Raw genomic sequence first — 22499 nt, 5'->3', positions numbered from 1 at the left:
TCCACTTATAATATAGTCCCCAGCTGAGTCTCATATCAAGGACATCAACTACCAATCTTGTCCCACTTTTCCACAAACTGTCCCCTTTCCAAGTCCTACCCAGCCCTATATTCCAGTGCTATCAAGTGTTAGGTATGTTCACTCCCCTGTGCCTTACAAAGGCTGTTCCTCTGCCTGGGATGCTTTCCCTTCCTAAACTGGCTTCTCATCTGCTCTGCCTTTACCCACAGTGACTTTTGGGCAGAGCATTCTCTGCTTCAGTTCCCTAATCTGTGACATAGCACTAACAGTACTACCTAACTCAGAGAACTAGAGCAGTGTCTGGAACACAGTGAATGCTATTATTACTACCACCTTCTGCAAGGATCCCTCCGATGTACCTGTGTACCATTTGTCCCAGCACACACTGTAATCATTCACTGAGTATCTGTTGCCTTGAGCTGAACTCCTTCTGTTGTGCTGCCATAATAATCAACAGACAGCTTTATCTCAGAACTTATCACATCATACTGTAACTATTTCTTTACTTGTCTGCCTCACTGACTAGAAATAACTCCCCAAGGGCAAAGGCATGTCTTCGAAAACTTGTATTTTTCTCAGCATCTAGTTCAATGGCTGGTCTTTCGTAGCTGACTTCAGTAGGCACTTCTTGAATGAATGTTGAATGCAGCCCTATTCATTCAGGAAGATCCCCCTCGTCTTTAAGGACCCAGGGATTTCCCCACCTCCCTTTTAGATTCAAAGCCAGATAGATAACACACAGAAATATCTTTCAAACTTTCTTTATTCACCTGTAAAAAAAAACTTCACCCACACCACAAATACCAAACCCACACCCATACACATACACACACAGATACACACACACAAAGGGGCAGACCTATGATCCCTGTTCCAATCCCCAGACTCACCTATGGGATCAACACATACATCTCACACCAACCTCACCCAAACTCACTATCAGGGTTTATGCCTGGGCACCAAAGGGCCAAGGTCAGTGCCCTAGTTTGGAGCTAGATCTTATTGGGGGCCTCCTCTGCGGATCCACATGTCCTTGCCCAGCTTCACATTAAGGGTGTTCACAGCAGAGTGGCCTGTTCCGGGTGCGGGGCTGGCTGTCGATAGGCAGGTAGCCGAGCCCTAGTAGCATCCCTGCGGCGGCAGAAGGCAAGGAATTCCTCCCGGAGGGCAGCACACCGGGCCTCAGGGCCAGTAGCATGGGCAGTGTTCAGGAGACAGCCCTCCTCTGGGATCTTTGGACCTGCAGAGGGGGCAAGACAATGACAGAAGCCGTGGCGTTCACTGAGTGTAAGGCTCAGATGCAAGCACCCTACGCTCTTCAGTGCCGTTACACCAAGGGAGTAAGTCCTTATCTAGAGTGGAGAAGCCTGGGGCAAAGGGCCTGACTAAACAGACGAGTCCTCAGGTGATGGGGGGTGTGGGACAGGGCTGCCAGAAGTGCCTGCCTTTCTGGAGGGCTCACATACCTAGCTCTGGCTCAGTGTCAGGTCGGAACCGGGATCCGGCCAAGCCCAGGTGCATAGTCTCCAGCAGTTCCATGTCCCCGGGGAATTCTGAGTCCCATTCATAGTTCTCATCCACTGATGTGTTCCTCCTGTTAAAAGTGACAAACATGTGGGTGGAAGAGTTGGCCATGGGTTTCCTGTGGAAATCTTTGGATCTCAACAAAAGCTTCTAAAAAGAGGCATGGTCTCCTGTTCCCAGGGTGCACATGGAACAGAGAAGGTGGAGGAGTGGGGAGGTCTGGAATGGCAGGACAGGACCGGGGTCAGGGTAGGGATGGGGGACTGTCCTCACACCTCTTGCTTACTGTCACCACATGCTCCCTTCGGGGCCACCTCTCAGGGCCACTGGCCCAGCTGCTGGTGTCTCCAGGAACAGGGCTGAGGTAGCTGCCTCCTGCAGAGGGGGCTGTGGAGGGGGGCCGCAGGAAAGAGGCACTGCCCCGCCCACTGCTCTGGCTTGTAAGGCTACCCCGAGGGGCGGCAGGAAGCAGGCTTGGCAGCAGCCGCTCCCTCAATGTCCAATCAGCCAGGGCTGTGTAAGGGGCCTCCAGGGCAGCCACAGCCCGTACCACAGTCCCAGGAAGTGCTGCCCTGGTGGACATAGGTGGTGAGTCTGGGGGCGGAAGGAAAGATGAGGTGGGGCAGGGCCGGGTATCCATATAATCTGGTGGGGCAGCAGGGCCAGGCTCCTCAAGAGGGGGCCAGTCCCCATCCACATTCATCTCCCGGAAGAAAGGCAGGCTCAGGTACTGAAGCAGGGGTCCCGGACCTGGAAGGGGACTGGGCGGTGCTGCTGGAGGGGGCACCACAGGGCTGATGTCTGCGATGCAGAGGGGCTGGGGTGCCCCACTGGGACTGCTGCTGCTGCAGTGAAAGGACCGGGCCAGACGCCGGTCTGGAGTCTGAGGTTCTGCCTGCTCTGAGCCTGATCTTTCTTGGGAGGCCCCCACGGTGGGTCCCATCACAAAGCGCCCATCTGGGCCGCGACAAATGGTCTCCAGGGGTAAAGGTCCCCGTCCAGAAGGAGGATCCGTATGGGAGCTGGGAGGTCCAGCGGGCTCTCCCCAGAGCAGACTCTGGCGCAAGCTGGGAACTGGGGAACCCTGGAGTTTCAGCTTCACCACGCTGTCTGGACTGTCGGATCCCGGAGCAGAGCTGGAAGGATGGGGCGGAGATCAGGGTCCGTAGTAGGGAGACAATCCCCCTCTGAGAGCCAGGCTTGAGCGGTATGGTGCACAATAGTGCAGGGCTGGGAAAGTAAGCAACCACAGGACCAATTCGGTAGGAGGGTGGAGGGAAGGTACAAGCAGCACTGGACGGGGCTGGGTCCTCGCACCCACCTTCTTGCCCCCACCCCAAGGTGCAGAAAAAGAAGCAAAGGACACTGATGCGTACAAATAGAAAGGCAGAAGCCAAGGGGATGCAGTTACTTACTGTGAAGCTGACTTCCGGGGCGGGGAAAAGAGAAGAGGTGGATCTGTTAGGGCGTGAGAACAGGAGGGGACACAGGTGAAACTCAAACTCTTCCAGGGCCCCAGGGCCTGACCCTCTCACCCCAACATCAGGCTCTCAACCCTATACGGCTGGGAAAAGCTTAGGCAATTCAGTACGCAGGACTGTGGGAATGCACCTGAGCCCCGCAGGTGAGAGGATGGTCCTCCAGGCGTGGGGGGTGGAAAGGAGAAGAGGGGGCTGAGTCCTTCTGGTGGGCCCGGCCCCCAGTACTCAGGCGGGACTGATGGGGCGGAAGGGACTACCTTGGCGGAGGCGTTTTCGTCTTCTACGAACCGCCCTGCGCCGGTTCATGAGGCAAGCAGCCAGGATGCTCACGAGGACGGCCACGCCCAGGAAGCAGACCCCGCCCACCAGGCCTGCCAGCACAGGTTGGGGCAGGAGGCCCGGCAGCTGCATACGCGACGGGTAGACCTCTAGGCCTAGGCAGGGGCCGTGCGGGAAAGTCAGCGGATCAAGAGCCTCGCAGTCCCCCGCACCCTGCTATCCCTACCGGTTCTCACCGGAAGTGGAGACATTGGCGGTGTTGCTGGGGTCGCTGACATAACTTCCTGCTAAGGCCACCAGGCGGAATTCATAGTGGACATCCTGGAAGTTGGGGATGGTGTCCAGGATGGAGGTTAGGGCTGGCATTGACCATCCCAGCCTCACCGAGAAGAACTTTGCAAGTGGGACAAAAGGGTGAGCCAGGACATGTGGGAGCCAAAGATGGTCAAATCCAGTTGGAAGGTGGGGTTTGAGGAATGGAGGACGCTGCTCCTGCACATACCTTGATGAGGCCTGGCACCAGCAGCTGTGTTTCCGCGCCAGACACGGCCCGGTCCAGCACCTCCCAGCCCTGGGAGCCTTGCCGTCCTTCCAAGATGTAGCCATCTAGTCTCTTAGGGACCAGTTCTGGGGGATCCCAATGCAGAAGTACCCCCCGGGATGTTCTCACTGCTACCAGACCTCGTGGAGGGGACAGAGAAGGCCGTATCTCTGTCGGGGTAAGCCTGGGAGCAGCTGTTGTGATAGGAAGCCCTGAATAGGACGATAGGCAAATCGCGTTTCTCATCCTGCCCCTCTTCTGGCCTTCTACAGTCCACAATACCCAACCCTTCTCCTCAGGGCCCCTAAAGACAAGCTCGAATCATCCTTCACACACCCTTCTGTACCCCAAGCTGCCCAGCACCCCATCCCCTCTCACCCAGACCCTCCCCTATCCCAGCTTCCCCAGCCAGCCTATCCCACCCATGTCTCTGCCACTTTAGGGCAAGAGGCCTCACCTTCAGGAGCAGACAAGACAATCTCACTGAAGGGCCCACTCCCCAGCCTGTTCTGGGCCAGCACACTGAACTGGTACTGGGTGTGGGGCTGCAGCCCGGGCACCAGGAGGTGAGCAGCCCCGATAGGCACAGCCAAGGACACCCAGTCATGGTGGGCTCGGTCAGGACGCTTGGCCCTGGGGGACATGAGGAAATGGCCAGGAAGACCAGGAAGGTCTGGAGTCCAGCAAGCTGACCACCCCACTCTTCTTAACCATCTGAGATCTCAGGACCTGGGCCCTGAACACCTCCAAGTCTGAAGACAGGGCAGCAGGGCTGGTGCCAGCTATAGAGGGCTGGGGAAAGGGCAGAGGACAGAGGATTTTAGGGTGGAGAGGGGGAAAGGTGAGGCTGGGGCAGAGGCAGGCCACTCACAGTGGGGTGTACCAGACACTGAACCTCTGCAGGTAGCCACCATCAAAGCCAGGCTCCCAGGAGACATTGGCACCCTTGGGCAAAGGCACCACAGACACATTGGTGACAACATGGGGACTGGTGCCTGGGTAGGGGGGAAAAGCGAGATGGGGAGTAATAGTCAGGGCCCTGTGGAGGGTGGAAAGCAAAGGGATCCCAGGGCCTCTAACCTCCACCAACCATCCCAGGGGCCCCACCCCCACGATCTCCCATCTGGGCCTCCTATCTCATGTGGTTCTCCCAGTGCCCAGCGCATACTCCAGCCACTAACCCAGCACGTAGACATTTGTGGAGGTGACCACTCGGGCTACAGCATTGCTGGCACTGCATTCCCAGCGCCCATGGGCCTCCTTGGTCAATGGTCGCAGTATAAGGCTGCTGTTGCTGTCCACTTGGGCCTGGCCACGCAGCCCCCAGCCCACCTACAGAACCACTGGTCAGCCCTGAGGACACACGCAGCCACCCCTCACCAAAGGCGCCCCTCATCTCTCCGGGCAGCTCAATTCCTCCTGCCTCCAACAGCCTCTCCTCCCCACACCCTCCTTCCCACAGAATGGCCAGGGGCACAGAGAGGCAGTGGAATAGTGGGCACAAATAGAAGCAGAGTGAGTCGGGGCCTTACCTTAGCCCAGGAGACAACAGGAGGAGGGTCCCCTCGAGCAGAACAAGGGATGAGTAACTCCCGCCCTACTTCTTGGAAATATTCTTCCTTAGGCCTTTCTATAAAAGCTGGGGGAGCCTGTAAGCCAGAGCTGGCATTGGGAGGGGCCCCTCTCCTCCTGCCTCTCTTACATCACTGTCAAGGTTGGCTACTCCCCTCTCTAGGTTCCTTGAAGCTGGATGTTTCTGTTTCTGTCTCAGTTTCTCTCTACCTCTCTGTCTATTCCCCAGCAGGCAGAGTTTGGGGGTGGGGTAGTAAGCACTGGTGGGTTGGGCTGGCATCGGAAGTACATCAGCCTCTACAGAGCCCCAGAGAGGGAGGCAGCATGGTCAGCATTAGTGAGCACGGGGGCAGTCAGGGATCTTTCTTGGGGGTGACTGATGTCCCACCTCCCCAGTGCCATCTCTACTACATATATGCCACCTCTGGGACAGCATCTGATAACTGCTGCTGTGGCCACCGTGGGAAACACAGGCCTCTCCCCTGTGTGTGGCCTCACTCCACCCATCAGCCTGGCTCAGACAGGCTGCTATTGCAGGTGCCAGTGCACCCTGCACCTCACCTTGAGCAGCACGCGGGTCACTGGGGAGGGCCCAGCAGTGCCCAGACTATTATAGGGAGTGCAGGTGTATTCTCCCTGGGCATCCTCATTCCCCAAGGCGATGATCAGTGAGCCCTCTGTGCCCTGGGACCAGCCAGGGTACTGAAACAAAGGAGAGACATACAAGAGAAAGAAACTCAGCAGAGGCAAGACCACGATGACAACATGCGAGGAAGGCTTCCTGAGACCTACCCATGCAGAGGACGCTACAGCTCCATGTCTAGGCCTGACCCCTTTGAATTCATCCTTCCCTTCTCTCTCTCCTTTGGAGGGACCACTACCACTACCAATGGTGTGAGGCTGTGACCTCAAGTCACAGAAAACAGTGAAGGGTGACCCCTGGAGTTCAGCCATGCCTGCTGGAACCTCCCTGAGCTCTCTTTCCAGTGCTCCACAATATTCAGTGTCTTTCACCCCAAACCAGCTCCCATTCCTATATTAAGGCATCTTTGCAAAAGTCTGACCGCTTTCCCTCCCTCCCTGTAGCTAAACCCTCACTAAGCCCGTCTTCTTGGGCAGAGGGCTCATCCATCTTCATGGCCATCTAACTAAGACTTCATAACCTGTCACCTGGACCATTTCAACAGCCCCCGACCTGCCCCTCCTACATCTGCTTTCCCTTGCTGCATTCCACCTGCCACACTCAAGTCCCGCTTTACTGGCTCCCACGGCCTTTCGACTTTTTTTTTTAAACATTCAACAAAAACGTACTGAGTACGTACTACAATAGTGGTACTACTACTATTCTAGAAGACTTGAGGACATGCTACAATTAAAAGATGCAACACTAGTCCTCAAGGAATTTATAGGCTCTGCAGACAAAAGATCCCAAGCACCTTGGAATGAGGTAATACTAACTTGGCATCCATGAGTCTTTCTTTTGGCCTGAGCCTGTCTTTCCAGCTTTCTCTGTACCATTCATGTCCTTACAGGCACTCCCACTCCCCCCAACCAGGCAATTCATTATTCCCTAAACACACTCTACTATATCCTGCCTCTAGGCCTTGGTTTTGGTGGTGGGATGACGATCTACCCTTTAAGACCCATCGCCAAAGTCCCAGGACCTGTTGCTGATCTAAGTGGAAGGCACTTACTCCACTCTCAGCCGTCCAGCAGATTGTCTGTGTCACTCTCCTCCTGCCACAGTGCCCTCAGTAAAGATGGAGGTCTCCTTGCCCCTGTCTCCACTTATCCCCCTGCACATGGCACCTGGCAAGAAGTGCCCATTCTCCCAGGACACACAGTTCCCCAGTCCTCACACAAAACAACCTTCTATTCTGCTGCCCAACTCAATGCCATTATTTTCCCCAGAAGTCATCTCTCACCTTTTTCAAATAAGAAACACAACCAGCTGCATCTTAAACCAAGATATTTCCCCTTAGGGGCATAACGTTGCCTATGCAAACATGTCTTGTAGCACAAACTAAATTCTACAAAAGAAATGCATGTTCCCTAGTCACTGAATTGGATTAAGCTGCACTAAACAGAATATCACCAAGCTGAAATCTTCCTGCCCCTGCCCCAAGCCTATACCTTGTCCAGCTGCAGGGCCTGCCCATCCTTGGTCCAGCTGACAAACAGCAGTGGGGGGTCAGCACGAACTGGGCACCGGATCACTCCCTTCATGCCTATGGGCAGGGGTGTCTCGGGAGGCATGGCTGTCACCTGGGCTGGGTCTGAGGGAAAGTAGTGGCAAGTTGGGGGAGGGGGCTTGGCTTGGCCCAGGGCAGGGGAGCAGGCTGGGGAAGGAGCTGGGATCAGGCTTACAGAGCACAATGAGGTAGGCAGAGGCTGAGGGTGAATGCTGGAGGCCATTGCTGGGCACACAGGTATAGTGGCCGGCATCGTCGGGCTGCACAGCCTGCAGCCACAGGCTCCCGTCCACCAGGATCCGCACACGGGACTGCAGCCGACTGTGATATGGCACATGTGAGGGGGAGGCCAGGCCTGGCCTAACCAAGGGGCTCCTCACAGACTGTCCACCTCCACCCCTCTTAACGTGAGTGAGCCCACCTGATGTGAAAGACATTGATGCCATTCTGGAACCAGCTGTAGGTGAGGTTAGCAGGGTATGCCTCAGCCTGGCAGGCCAGGGAGACATCCTGGGAGACATTGACGGTGCTGTTCTTGGGGGGCACCACGATGACGGGAGGTCCTGTGGGAAGCACCAGGGGAGGGAGGTGGCCTCAGCCCATAGTCTTCTCAGAACCTGGAGGACGCTTCTACAACTCTTCCTGGCTCTGCCCTCTGGAATACAGGGCTGGCTGTTATAGGGCTCTGGGGAACTAAAACAGAACCTCTCCCTTGTATGTGATAAAAGTTCATCCTCTCGCAGAGACTAACTTCCCAAATTCTCCCTGTCCCACCAGGGGCAATCTGGTTCACCCAGTTCCCCTGCCTACACACTGTGTGTGTCTGGGGCTCTTCCCCATTTAGCCTTTGTATCCCTGCCAGGCACAGCTGAAATCACCTCTATGCCTCATGCCCTAACCCCAGTCCCCAATACCTCACCCCAAGATGCTGCAGACCTCTCCCCTATTGCTGCTGTTATGGCCATTCATGCAGAAATGGCCTCTTGGCCACAGAACACTCTGTTCAAGAACCTGCAGCAGCTCCTGGCTCTGACCACATTGAGCTTAAACTTCCTGACCCAGCCATGTGGGCCTCTGAGACTCAACCCCTCCCTTCCTGGCCAACCATCTTTCCATGTCAACCCTTAGGCATGGGCAGGTGGCTGTCCCCATGCCAGGCCCACCCCATCTCCATGCTTTTGCTCTCTATACTCGCTGGTCTGAAATGCCCTTCCCGAGGGCCTGGCCCACCCACATACCCCCTGCAAAACCTCCTGATTACTGCACAAGTAAGAGGAGGTAGGCTACAAGCTGACAGGCAAAGTGCACCATCTTCATCTTATAGACGAAGAATGGGAGGCTCGGAGGCAGAGAGATTGTGAGGCAGAGAGACTTGGCCCCAGGACAGCAGGGGAGGAAAGATTTATGTTCAGGCCTTCCCGACACCAGACTACACCCTTACCCACTCCCCAGCGCTTTCTCTCAGTACCGTGGAGAACTCTCGCTGTCTCTCCATTAGTCCTATCTCCCCACATAGAGAAGAGGCCCTATGAAGGCAAAGCCCAGGCCTTGTACTTCTCAGCTTTCCTCCTGAAGGAAAGGTCTTGGTCAGGAATTACTATGTGCCCTCCTCATCCTCGGCTGAACCAAATTAAATTCATGTGGCAGTCCTGAAAGAGGGCTATGAATCATAAAGATGAGGAACTGGAGTGGGGGCTACGTGGCTCAGGCCTAACAAGGACTCCTGCCCACCCACCGGAACACACTGCTGAGCACTAAATAGTGATGGGTCTTAAAATTAAGGTGCTGGTGGGCGGCGCCTGTGGCTCAGTGAGCAGGGCACTGGCCCCATATACCGAGGGTGACGGGTTCAAACCCGGCCCCGGCCAAACTGCAACAAAAAAATAGCCGGGCGTTGTGGCGGGCGCCTGTAGTCCCAGCTACTCGGGAGGCTGAGGCAGGAGAATAGCCTAAGCCCAGGAGTTGGGGGTTGCTATGAGCTGTGTGACGCCATGGCACTCTACCAAGGACAATAAAGTGAAACTCTGTCTCTACAAAAAAAAAAAAAAAAAAAAATTAAGGTGCTGGTTTTAGAAAAGTAGTCTGCTTTGGGAGGACCTCACTTTCCATGGGGTCCTGCCCTCAGGTGCAAGTCTCTTCCCCATCCTTGCCAAGCACCTCCCCAGCCACAGGTCAGTCTTCTTAAGTGTCCCTGGACCCCATCCCTCCCACCAGTGAGCACCTAGCACCAGCAGCTGTGTGGCGTGGGTGGTGCTGCCCTCAGTGCTGGTGGCTTGGCAGGTGTAGACCCCAGAGTTGCTTCGCTCCACCCTCTGAATCCACAGCGTCCCGTTCTGCAGCTACAGAAAGAGTAGATGAGGAAAGTCCCTCCCTCACCATTTCCCTATCCCACCGCCACCCTGTATCCCCTGCTCCCTTCTGGCCTCAGACCCTGCACTTCCGAGGCTCACCAGCAGAGGGAGGCAGCACCCCAGGCTCAGGGAAGCCAAGACAAACCCCTCCTCCCGCCCACCTTCCAGCCTGGTCTTTGCCCCTACTATCCTCCAGCCTCATTCCCAGACCTCACCTTCCCCTCTATCTGGCCTACTTTACCCAGCCCCAGGACTCACTTGCACGTGACCCTGGCCCTGGCCAAGGTCTTGTCCTCGGAGCTTCCAGGTCACATGAGGCTGGGGGCTGCCCCGGGCCACACAACGCAGGGTCACAGGCTCCAGTTCCTTCACTTCCAACACCGGAGGAGGCGTCTCCTGAAATTGAGGGGGCGCTGCAGGGGAGAAAGACATCAGGGGCTGCCAAAGGTGCTAGCAGCCCAAAGAGTAGTGTCCGCGGGCCAGGGAGACAGATCACTCAGGGCTGATCCTTCTGCCCACCAGCCCACCCAGCTGCATAGGACTCCCCAGCCCAGGGCCACTCTGCTGTACCCAGGCCCAAGAAAGGCTTGCAGCAGCCCATCCCCACACGCTGCCTGGGGTCTGAGCCTGGGAGAGCTAAGTGCCCCCCAGAAGAGCACTGTTCTGGAAGTCAAGAGGCTGGGGTCCTAGACTCTACCCCCAATCGGTGGCATGGCCCAGCTTCTCTGTTCCTCTATGGAAGAACAATTATGATTTCTTTCCCTCTTAGGAGTGAGAAGGAGTGAGGTGCTGGGTGAAAAGGACTTTCGCAAACAACGGGCCTGATGTGTGTGAGCTGTGCTTCAGTCAGGGCCCATGAGCCCCTCTCCCTGACCCTCTGCTATGGCTAGGGAGCCAGTAGGGAAGAAAGAGAGAGAAGTTCTCAACATAGAGCCTAGGAGGCTGATTTGATTTGGAGAACTGAAAGGGTAAGAGCAGGGAATGGGGGTCGGATAAGATGTAACCACTAAGTAAGCAAACAAGGCCTGCCAGGAAGGGTGGGGCATTGGAACTGCTTGTGGGATGGAAACAGAACCTCTCCTTCCCCTTTCTGCCAGAGGTCCCCATCAGCCTCCTCCCTGCCCTTCTCCAGTGCCTGCTCCCCAGCTTCATACAATTGACTGTCAGGTGCACCCAGGAGCCGTTAGCAGAATCGTCTTCAGGCCTGTGCTGGTCCAGGAAGAGAACGCGGCACTCGTACCAGCCCTGGTCTTCCGCCCGGAGCCCCTCGATCTGGAGAGATGCCCCCTTCTGCAGGCGGACTCGTCCTGGGGGAGGAGCTTGAATCAGAGGTGCTGAAGGGGCCCCATAGACGGCCCCAACACCTAGTCACCCTAGTCATTCTCAGAGGTCAAGAACAGGCTCAGTCTCTCCCAGTTATCCTGAAAGAGTGAGGTCCAGAGAGGTACAGATGGGGTGGAGGTCATTCAGGGGAGGTCCCTCCATTCAGCCTCTCTGACTGCCTCTGCCCTTCAGCTGCTAGGACCCAATCTACACAAGAGAAGCCCAGAGGGACAGCAGGTGCACGAGGTCTTCCACTGAACTGCAGCTGGTGCTCAGGACTGTCAGGGGAGGTTGGTGAAAAGAGCCAGCACTTAGTTCCTCTGGATTCTCATAAGATCTATTCACACTTGGGCTCTTTTTATAGGCACAGGGCATGGATGGACTCCCAGGAGTATTCCTCCTGCCAGAGGACTCTGCCCCTGAAAACCTCAGCCATGTTTGAGGCCCTAGCAGGGACACAGACCCCGCCTGCCAAAGCCCCTAATCCCTCAGCGCTATTATCAGCAGCCTAAGCGCCTTAGGGTGGCCAGAGTCCAGCCCAGCCCAGCAGCAAAGTCAGCAGCCTCCTCATCCCATCCCCTCCATGCCCCAGGGCACTCAGGCCCCAGCTGACCGACCACATAGAGCTCCACAAAGCCACACAGTCATAACACAGACACCCCAATACCACCCTGAGTCAGCATCCACATGGCACTGCCAGGCTCAGACTATGGTGTCCACTCAATCTCAGCACCCTCCCAGTCTGGAGCCCTGCACCCCAGGCAGCTCTGTGCATCCCTGACAGTGTAGCCCAGTGAGATAGGCATACACCGGGGAGCCAGATAGACCAACACAAGCCCAGCTCTGCTGCACACTCCTTTGGGCAAGTGATTTAGCCTCTCTCTCTATTTCAGTTTCTTCATTTGTAAAAATGAAAGAAAAAAAATTGGGATGGGGTGGAGGGGAGAGAAAATGTGGGGGGGGGGTGCAGCACGGTGCCCGGCATCAGTAGGTGCTCAAATAAAGGCTGTCGAACAAATAAATAAGCTCCGAATTTGGGATCAGAAGCCTGCACTCAAGCCCCGGCCCTGTCCCTCACCTGGTCACACACATGCTTTCCCTTCTTTCCCTGCCTTGGTGAATAGCTTCTCATGCACTAAATCATCCTGCCAGAAACCAGTGACCACCTAGACCCCTCTATCACTCCGCATGTCCGTGTGTTCACTGCATCTTTCAACTGCCACCTCTACGGATGTGTTTCTTTCTCTGCCACCCCCACCTGTACACCTGTAGCATGTCTCCATGGGTTTCTCAGGTAGCCTACTCTCAGGTCTCCTGCCTCCAGCCTACTCCCCTCCACTGTCACCAGTTGCTCACCCCCACCTTGACCTCTGATATGGACAAATGGCCTTTTCTAAATCTCACAGAGTATGCAAAGGCAGCACAAGTCCCTTGGTGTTATGCTCATCCAACCAACCAGCACTGTGCCCAACCCAGCCCTTCTAAATTCTTCTAAATTAAGAATTTCTTGTTAAGAAATTCTGAAGCCCCTCCAACATGCTTCCATTCTACTGATATAGTGACCTTTCTGAATCAGAATCTAAGCCTGAGGGGGGAAAGGACAAGGCTTATGTTGAGGCGGGCTTCGTGGTCTTAGGCAAGGGTCTTTTTACTACTAAAGCTGAGCTCAGGGTGTGGGTTCTCTAGAATGGGTGGACCTGCTTAAAGAGCTAGATGTTTAAATCTCCACCCAGCAGATAAGACTAGGCCTAGCAGGTAAATATTTAACATAATCATACATTTCCACCCACCAGCAAGATTCCTCAAAAACCCTAATCTACCCGGCCACTGAGCCCCCCAGACTCCAGACTGCAGCCTTTTCTGCGGCCCATATGAGGGTGACATTTCACTATGCCAATCTTCTAGCTGAACAGAGGAGGAAGAGGGAAGGGAGACTGAGCCACGTAGTGTTAGGCATTATCACCATATTCAGTCTCCCTAAGAATTTCATTATAGATAAAGGAACTGATGTTAAGTTCCTATTCAAAATCACTGGCCTTCTTTCTGCAGATGCAACGTGCTTTACCCTGAACACTGGGGTTAGAATCGATTGACTTTCAGGCCACCGAAAACAATCAGGGCATTCTCGCTTGGGAGATGTTGGTAGCCAGTGGGTAACAGTTCCACACATTAATCAGAATAGCCAACAAAGCATACTGCCTGTCCTAACTTTCTGTGAGATCTGCTAGACCTGCCATGTTAGAGAAGAACAGGCAGATGATCAGGGCTGCAGTCCTGAGTTCTCCTGAGTGCTGGGCCCATCTCTTTGAGGCCTTTCCTACTACACCTGCAGGGCCAAAGTCCCATGAACTTCAGATCTTGCCCCACACAGGGGCATGTCAAGGAGATAGTGTCTGCTCTTTCAAACTCTCAGAAGGCAGGGAAACCACAGGCAAGTTCACAGAAGTTCAAAAAATGGTGTTAACTGTGCCCAGACAGTGCACTATGAAGCAAGTGGAGTAAAGAAGGCTTCTGGGAAGATGTGACTAGGCAGAGGGTCTTGAAGGATGAGAAGTGGAAAGGGGAGCTATCTAAGCAAACAGGGGAATTCTAAGTGGAGAACAAGAGAACTGATTTTTATCAAACAATTCAGGACAAGACAAAACACGTGTCCCTCCTCCTGTTTGGGGCATCTTGAAACTCCCAAGAAATATACCACAAAAGTTACAAAAAGCCTCTCTCCGTCTCCCCCTCCTGAGGCCTGGTCACAGTCACCACACAGGCACTCTGTGGGCCTGGTGTTGGGCTAATTTAATCCCACTATTTAGTCCCAGCTTGTTTTGTACTGTTTACTACTTTTGTACTAGTTGATAAACCCAGTCTCTTCTGCTAGATGGCTCCTAGAGTCCTCAAAGATTGGAAGCTCTCCCTTTGGTGTGGCTCTAATGCTCCAAAACTCTCTTGGGGTTCCTCACACATTTTAGGCCACCAGTCTCATGACAGTCCCAGTCCCATCTCCCCTTCACTGCCCAGAGGGTTTATGACAGAACGGCATTGTCCCTAGCAACCTCTACCTCCTGTTGCTTAGCAACTGCAGTTCTGAGTCCCCCATACAAAGGCTGAGAGGCCCCTTCCACACTGTGAGGCGGTAAAAGGGTTAATGGGCTCAGGGGCCTCCCTCTAGAGTCCCTTAACCAGCTCTGGCAAGACAGGAGCTCCAGCCAGGGCAGGGGTGGGAAGAACGGGGAAGGTAGGAAGAAAGCATCAGAGATTACTGCTCACAGCCAAGGAACAAGACAGAGATGGAAGGAAAACCATCAGGTAGACAAAGTCGTCAACCTTCCACTGGCATCTCTGCCCAGGGGACCTCAAGACAGGCCAGAAGCTGAGGGGAGGAGGAAGAGTTTCACTCCTCCCTGGTGGAGGCCCAGGACCAGCCCTCCTCCTCCTACCCCCTGCACTCCCAGCCAGGCAACACTTTAAATCTGTCCAGCCTCAGTGGCCCCAAACTCCTCCCAGGCCAGGCAGGCAGAAGCCGGGAGGGAGGGCTGGCGGACGCAGCCGTTTTTTCTCCACTTGTGCTAATTAGGGCCTGCTTTCATTAATTCCCATGGGCTTGTGTAGACACATCCACTCCCACTGGGCTGTTTGCCAATAACTGCCCCCAGTTTGAAAATAAACTCTCCCCTCCTGCAGCACCTGCCTGCACCTCCTCCCTTCTCTGCTCAGCCCACCCCAAGGCAAGGGCTCAGCCAATCCCAGGGTTTCCCTCAGGATTCAAACTAAAGAGGGAAAAGGTAGGGGTCCTCTTCCCCGGTGCCCCTTCCTGGGTTTCCCCTCTGAAGAAGAGGCAAGAAGACAATGTTTTGCCCGACAACCTAGATCCATCCTTAGTACCTCCCCCCTCCCCCTCTGAGACCTGGAGCTAAACTGCTCAGATTAAGGCTCCATCTGGGATTAGGAGGAAGCCAAATCACTCTAGGGGGCCAGCTGGGGTGAGGCCGAGGTCCCCAGGGAGGCCTGTACAGGAACTGCCTAAAGCAGCAATCTAATCTGGCCCCATCCATTCACTGACCTTGGGGAGTCCAGGCCCTCCCAGCCCACCCCTTCTGTACATTCACTCCTCTGTACTCAGAAGCAGCCAAAGTCCCCCAACCCTTCCTTTCTGAGGAAGCAGAGAAGTCACAGCCCACCTCGACCCTGCTGCCCCCCACCACCCCTATCAACCCATACTCCCTAGAAGCCAAGAAGCCTCAAGCAAACGCTTCAGCCCATGCAGGAGGGGAGGGCAGAGAAGAAAGTTGAGCCAAGACCAGGAAGGGGTCAAGTGGGAAGACCACAGAAGCTCAGGATGGAGTCTGGGGGTTTCATGATGAAATGTAGAAAAAGCACTTAGAGGATTAGGATGGGTGCTTGGAATAGGGCTGCAGGTCCTTTGGAACAGACCACATGGAGTTCTAACTAGCGAAGCTATGGGGTGCGTGTGTGTGCATGTGTGTGTGTGTGTGTGTGTGTGTAAATGAATGAATTCTTCAATGAATGAACACTGCTTGGGAGCAGGACCATGCTTGCAAGCAGAGCTAAGGTAGTGGAGTGGAGCTGGTGAGGGGACTAGGGCAGGGACAGAGCAGTCAATAGGAGGTCACACCCTGCCCTGTGCCCTGCCCCGCCCACCTTGGTTGTGGATACCCTCTACCTTCCACCTGAGGATAACTCTTACCCACGTAATCAGGGTCAATTCGGGGAGAGTAGAGGCCGAACTGGATGAAGATGGGAAGCAGGAGTCCAAAGCGCAGCCACTCGATGACATGCAGAGGGGGCCGGCCAGCCGGGGGCAGCAGGTCACAGCCCAGCACCACACTCTCCCCAGCCCGGCCCACCACAGACACCACCTCAGGCTTCCCTCGACCTGCATGGCGGGTGGCATGAGGGCACAACAGGGACCAGAGTCAGGGCTGAGAGGGAGGTTCCATCAGCATTTCTGTAGGCTCCTTAAGACTCTGGGTGATGGGATGAACCCCCAGCTTCTCCAGGACCAACTCCACTCCTCCTCTGCCCTCCCTTGCACCCCCACCCCAGGACTGATAGGCAGCTCCCCAAGAGTCCAGCTCACCGTCAGCCCCCTGGCTGATGATCAGGCTGAGGATGGCCAGACTGAGGCACCACACCATAGCCCAGCTAGCTGCTCACCCAGCCCCTCCCAGCCACAGGAGCTCAGATGGAGGGGCCGAGGGATGGCCACAGCCCGGCAAGCCGGGGGTCAATCCTGCTGCTTGGCCTCAGGGAACAGGTGTCAGCTCTCACTCTTCAGGACAGTCAGTGCTGGGCTCATGTAACAGCCGAGGAAGCTGTTCTCTGGATCCCACCAGATCTAAGTGCAAAGTGCAAGGCAACAGAGTTGGTCAGTACTGGAGACAGAAGAAACCCCCCAGCTAAAGGCTCCAGGAAGAGAAAAGAAGGAGAGGGGATTGGGGTAGGGGGAATGGTCAAAGAGGCCAGAGATCTTGAAGCCCTGGGGTGTAAGTACTGCAGGAATGAGGAGTGCTGGGCAAGGAGGCTAGAAAAGTGGAGAAATGCTACATACCCTCTACCTGCCACCTGGCAGAGTTGGCAAGATATTTTGGAAACAGAAACTCTGGGGATGCCTAGGTTACTAAGGTCTTGGAAAGGGGTCTTTCCAAGGGCCTTGGAAAACTAAGCCAGGAGAAAAGTGGAAATTCCTTATACACATGGAAAAAGACTTTTCAGGGAAATATCAAGATGCTCATGGCCCAGCCTCCTCTCACTTCTTTCTTTACTCCTAACAACAAAGTGGCAGATAGTGAGACAGAATCACTATTATTGCTTCCACTCCACTGTGACAAATAAGGACTCTGAGTTTCTCTGCTCAAAGTAGACAGGTAGTCAAAGGCAAACCCTGGATTCAAATCTAGTCCCCTTGACCACCAGAAAGTGGTCCCTGGGCACCTGCCTTGCACAGTCCTTTGCCCATTTCCCAGCCTCTATGGAAAGCCCTGGAAGCTGGGGGCCCTGTGGCCTTTCTCCATACAGGCAGAGAATGAGTCAGGCACTTGGGAGAGGAGAGGAGAGGCGGAGCTGTCTCCCACACCTGCTGGTATGGGGGGCCCAGGCAGCATCCTCCAGGTCTGGGCAGGTCCGGGGGCTGAAGACTGGGGCCGCTTCCTCTTCAGAATGCTGCCAGGCAGCACTCCATCTGCCAGGCACCACGACCCAAGGGCCTCACCCCAATTCCTCCCTCCCCTTCACTCCCTTCTAATACCCTCAGAATGCCAGGGTTTGCCAGCCCTGTCTTCCCCAACCCTAGAGGCATGATCTACAAGATGCCAAAAAAGCCCATGAGTCCTTAAGGCGTAGAGAATGAGCCCTGGAGCATGGAGGGCAAGAGCTCTTGATAGCTCCAGCCCCACAGGTCCTGGGACAGTCACAGTAGCCAGAGGGCCCTGCCTGGGCCTAGTGAATCCAAGTGGACTCTGCTCTGAGGCCTCCACCCCATTCTTGACCTCACAGTTCAGGACTGGCTATAAAACATCCTCCACATGGCCATCTGACCCCTTGCTGCTACTTAATGCCCTCTATGTCTAACTCCTGACAATTCATTGGCAGTATGTCCCACTGCTCCTAGCCAGCTTGCTTAGGGGATTTTCAGTTTTTAGATTCCCTGAAAAACTGTTTTCCATGCGTATAGGAGCCCCCAGCTCTCTCCTGGCTCAGTTTTCCAAGACCATTAGTAACCCAGGTATCCCCAGAATTCCTCCCGGTCCCCAGGGTCTTCCCAACTCCCCTGGCCTTCCCCATTTCCTCGGACCTTTCTAGACCCAGCATCCAGCACTCTCTCATTCTCCCTGGCCTCCCTTCCCACTTACCCCTACTCTTTAGCCCCTAAATTCCAGTTTCTCACATCTGATCTCCAATTGCAGCAGGTCATCGGTGCCACAGAGAACTCCCTTCTGTTCTCCTCTAGAATCCCCATCTCTCCCTTCTCCCCATCCTTTCCTCCCGGGAATTCCCCTCCTTGGAATTCTCCAGCTTCAGCCCACAATACACTCCTGATACCCCACCCCACCCCCAATTCCATTCTCCCTCACATGCTCCGGTGCCCTGGAACTCCTCCTTTCTTCTGGAACCCACCAAGAACTCCCCCACATTGCCTCCAGAACTCCTGGAGCTCTCCGGGAGCCCCCATCCAGCCACCCACCCATCTGGAATTCCACTTCACTCCCTAGAACTCCCCCACTTCTGCTCCCCCAAAGAATCCATTTCTCTCTGGAACTCCCCCGCATGCTCCTGTCCCCCACAACTCTGCGGTGCTCTCCCTGCCCTCACCAGCACCCCATTTCCATCCGCACAGGACGGCACCCCTCACCTGCTCCGCTCCGCTCGGCTCCACTAGCGCGGCCACACAATAGGGGGCGGACCCGCCTCCCCGCCGCGGATGCCCCGAGCGCCTCCCGTCGCCCTGGAGACCGCCAATCCCCTCCCGCGGCGGCCAATGGGAACAGACCCGAGGCCAGGCGGCGAGCGGGACCCCGAGCGGCCTGGGAGTTGTAGTTTGGACAGCTGCGGGCTCGGAGGCACGTGGGCGCAGGTCGCCCCCTCGCGGAGCTCCAGACCACCGGGGAGAAAGGCCGCTTCCCGCCGCCGGTAGGAGGGCCCTGGGGTCAGGCTGGGGCTCTGGAGCTGCCGGAGCCGGCCCGCTGCAGCCTCCGCGCACGCCCTGCTTCCCTTGCAACCTACCTGCGACCCTCTCCCCTCTGCTAACGGGTGAGCCGCGGAGGCGGCAGCTAGAGTTGAAATCCGAGCCCGGGGGCAAGAGCTCCCTCTGCCCGCCCTCCTCCCAGGGGATCCTCCCTGGTCCCGGCTCATCCGATCTCCTCCCCTGTCCCTGTTCCATCTCCACCCATTTCTTTTCTCGCCGGACTGGAAATACCTGTCTGCATTGGCGAGCTCCCAAATCTTGCCCGGCGCCTCCAACGGTGCACGGCCGGGGAAGGCCGGGCTCTGAGCTCGGGGTTGCGGAGTCAGCTCTGAGGCCGTTCCCAGAGAAACTGGCCCAGAGGGAAGGAACGACACCGGACGTTTATAGGGAGGCATGACATAAAGAATTGTTTACTGAAGCCCTGCAAGGTGCCAAAGCCTGGACTAGACGCCTTATATAACCAGCGCAGGAACCCTGTAAAGTAAGTATAGTTCCATTTGACGGATGAGAAAACTGAGGTTCATGGAGATGAGGTAACTTACCCAGGATTTGCCATCTAGGACACGGGCAGAGATGGATTCAGATCCAAACCCTGCTTCATCAAACCCACCCCCTTAGAGACTTCACCTATAAGCTAAAGAATACCTCGTATATCTGCCCCTCGGAAGTTTCAACTTCTAGCTTGGTGATGCTGTAGGGATGCAGGGTTTTCTTAACCTATCCAGGTCTGTCCCATTCTGTTGCTCCCACCCCAGTCTGAGCTACTGAAAATTCAAACCGAGTGCAGCAGGCATTTAGTATATGGAATCATCACTGCAGCGTCAGGTCTGAGTTCTGCTTGGTATCGGAATTCCTGGCACATCTTCCCTCCAGTGGATCGTCCAGTCCTTATCTGATCACACCTTGGGCCAGAAAGCTCAGTACTTCTGTGGTACCCAAACCAACTTTAGTAACTAACTGATGGAAACTTCTTCCAGGTATAAACATCTGAGTGCTTTTGCCACAGAGAGAGCAGAAAGTAAAGAGGCAGGAGCAGTAAGCTGGTCTCCCACCATCCCTCCAGCAAATCTCCCACTGTAGCAATGAAAATGTGTCAGCGGACAGAGCTCGGAAGCAAGGCTAGAAAAGATGGTCAAAGAGAGAAGCCATCTCCAGTGCCCATGTTGGAATTGGCAACACCTCTGATCCACACGATTCGTTTCTGCTGTCTCTAGTGGTTTCTTGAGGGTAAGCTAATCTCATTTGCATGAGTTATTTGCAAAATAACTTTTTGTAAGGTGAGATGTAAAATGGCTTTCAATTTTTTTTTTTTTTTTTTTTTTTGTGGTTTTTGGCCAGGGCTGGGTTTGAACCCACCACCTCTGGCATATGGGACCAGTGCCCTACTCCTTGAGCCACAGGCGCCGCCCAATGGCTTTCAATTTTTAAAAGCTTATGATATGTCCATTGTTTTCTATAAGTTTCCTTTGGAAGTTTTTTCCTACTATTATTTTCATTTTTGTCTGATTCAGAAGTATATTGCAGAATTTGGGGTAAGAAAAGGGACTGGTAGCTCTATAACTTGTTCCCTCACTGTGTTAGAAATGAAAGTTGACAAAAATAATTCCTGAGGTCCAAAACTAAAAATTTTCCTCTAGGATTCATAGTCATCGATTCATAGTCATTACCTTCTGGGAAAGTGTCAACCTACTAGGATTCAACTTAACCTAAGTATCAGCCAGCCCACATTTTTTTATCTTGCTGACGAGGATGTAGAAAATATTGTATCTCCCTCTCTATCTTTCTCACTCTCTTTCTCTTTCCTACAGCTGGTTCACATTCCTCCTCTTGCTCTTGAACATCAAAACTCCAGGTTCTCTGGCCTTGGGACTAAGAATTACACCAGCAGCCTTCCTGGTGGGGAGGTAATTTGAACTTGGACTGAGCATCCCAGGGCCTCCAGCTTGCACACAGCCTGTGGTAGAACTTAGTCTTCATTATCATGTAGGCCAGTCCCCCTAATAAGTCCCCTTTCATGTATTGATATCATATCTATCTACATCTATATCTATCCTACCATTTCTGTTTCTCTGGAGGGTCCTCATCAGCAGGCCCAGTGAAGGAAGAATCAGAGCTGCTCCCCAGCACTGCACTCAGGGTATGATGTGACTTCAGAGAAGATGTCTACTTGGCATGGCTAGGCGCAGGTCTTCCCATTCAGCAAAATTTCTCATTGTCCATAGATGAGCAGATAATTGCTTGACACCGAATGAGACCCGGAAATTTGAACACAGGAAACTCAGGAAATTTTAGTAGTGACGTATTTGATGTGTTAAAACTGCTTGTATCAATGAACTGCCATGTAGCTATCCTATATTCTAGAATGGAAAGGGGGAGGCTTTAATAATAAATAATATGGATTTTCCATAGTAATATATTAACATATAAATGCTCTTAATCTGGATTATGTTAAATACATTATATCTGAGTTGAAAGAAAGAATATGTTTCCAGGGATTCTGTTGACCATGGGCTTTGGTCCCATTGTCAAATCAGAAAAGGATGGTTTCTCATATGTTGTCATTTAACTTTTTGTTCACCTGTCTTCTGTACTAATGAGACACTAAGCACCACAAGGGGTTGGGCCTTGTTCCTTCAATTCCCCCCTTGGTAGAGCTCCCGCCTGCCTCTCCAGCTTGGCCTGTCACAGTGTGTGTGACCTTGCTCTTTTATGTATCACTGTCATAGCACTTAGCTTCTGCCTTGTTGGAAGGCTCTGTTCTCATTACCCTACATCTACTGCTGATCACAGGTCAAATTTCTATTGACTGCTCCCTCCAGGACACCACCCTGGTTTCTCCCACCATGCCCTCATTTTCACCCTAGCTTGTGTGGCACTTTAATTGTAGCTTTACACACTCCACAAAGAGTTTCTTGAGGGCAGAGGCATCTTTTCTGCCTCTCCAGTGCTTGCCAAATTCCTCACACTTAGTGTGAGCTGAAACATTACCCTCATTCCCAAGTTTGCTCTCACCTGTTTCAAGTGTGAGACAACTTTGCAAACTCTAAAGTACTATCCAGTGATTATTTTCCTGCCCTCTGGGGGAGGAAGAGGCCTGGGCCTCTCTGAGTTTATATTCAACTTTCTTTAGGGTCTCACCCTTCTTCTTCCAGGTGTTCTGGGCTGTTCTAAGGCCTTTCTCTGTTCTGAAATTGGGTGTAAGAAGAAGGGACTTTGCCATTTCTCGGGGAAATCCCCAGGCCAGCCATACGTCCACACCTTCATCCAGTGCCTGGGTACAAACTCTGAAATGCGTGGGGATGAGCTGCCCCTACGGGTGTGAGATGGAGCCATCTGGTCTTGTCCAGCCTCCAGCTCTACAATGGAAAAGTATGAAAGAAGGCAGAGGAATTTGGGGCTGTAGGAGTTTTGGAGACAGATTGTTCCAGAACCCAGGGAAGCATAGGAAAGAAAACTCAGGCCAGGGACGCCTTCCAGAGGGACAAGGGCTCAGGCCCTCAGTAGAGGGGACCAGTTTGC

At 54.1% G+C, this 22499-nt stretch overlaps 1 protein-coding gene and 1 long non-coding RNA gene across 6 annotated transcripts; one reads left to right on the top strand and one right to left on the bottom strand.

The window, feature by feature from the left end:
- Window positions 1-775: 775 nt before the first annotated feature.
- On the bottom strand, window positions 776-19336 carry IGSF9 (immunoglobulin superfamily member 9). Of its 5 annotated transcripts, none has more exons than XM_053608091.1 (21): window positions 19212-19336; window positions 16377-16634; window positions 15984-16172; window positions 11116-11268; window positions 10220-10374; window positions 9832-9949; window positions 8032-8173; window positions 7786-7931; window positions 7552-7694; window positions 5980-6120; window positions 5379-5495; window positions 5028-5178; window positions 4718-4841; window positions 4304-4479; window positions 3808-4058; window positions 3542-3626; window positions 3284-3460; window positions 2961-3003; window positions 1821-2681; window positions 1488-1615; window positions 776-1261 (listed from the first exon to the last, which is right to left on the bottom strand). In XM_053608091.1, exons 2-21 carry the CDS (start codon window positions 16432-16434, stop codon window positions 1080-1082), a joined length of 3540 nt encoding a protein of 1179 aa, XP_053464066.1. In that variant the 5' UTR covers window positions 16435-16634; window positions 19212-19336; the 3' UTR covers window positions 776-1079. The 5 variants fall into 5 exon arrangements, with proteins under 5 accessions (XP_053464066.1, XP_053464063.1, XP_053464062.1 ...); XM_053608088.1 differs by lacking the exon at window positions 19212-19336 and adding an exon at window positions 19019-19118; XM_053608087.1 differs by lacking the exon at window positions 19212-19336 and adding an exon at window positions 18648-18787.
- LOC128597596 (uncharacterized) lies at window positions 19327-21400 on the top strand. The gene is made up of 3 exons (XR_008383295.1): window positions 19327-19461; window positions 19958-20207; window positions 20789-21400. It is a non-coding gene; the product is annotated as an uncharacterized LOC128597596 (long non-coding RNA).
- Window positions 21401-22499: the final 1099 nt, after the last annotated feature.

The sequence above is a fragment of the Nycticebus coucang genome, chromosome 10, assembly GCF_027406575.1.
Source record: "Nycticebus coucang isolate mNycCou1 chromosome 10, mNycCou1.pri, whole genome shotgun sequence".
Taxonomy (NCBI): Eukaryota; Metazoa; Chordata; class Mammalia; order Primates; family Lorisidae; genus Nycticebus; species Nycticebus coucang.
The sequence above is the reverse complement of the archived record's forward strand: the minus strand, read 5'-3'. Positions and strand labels throughout refer to the sequence as shown.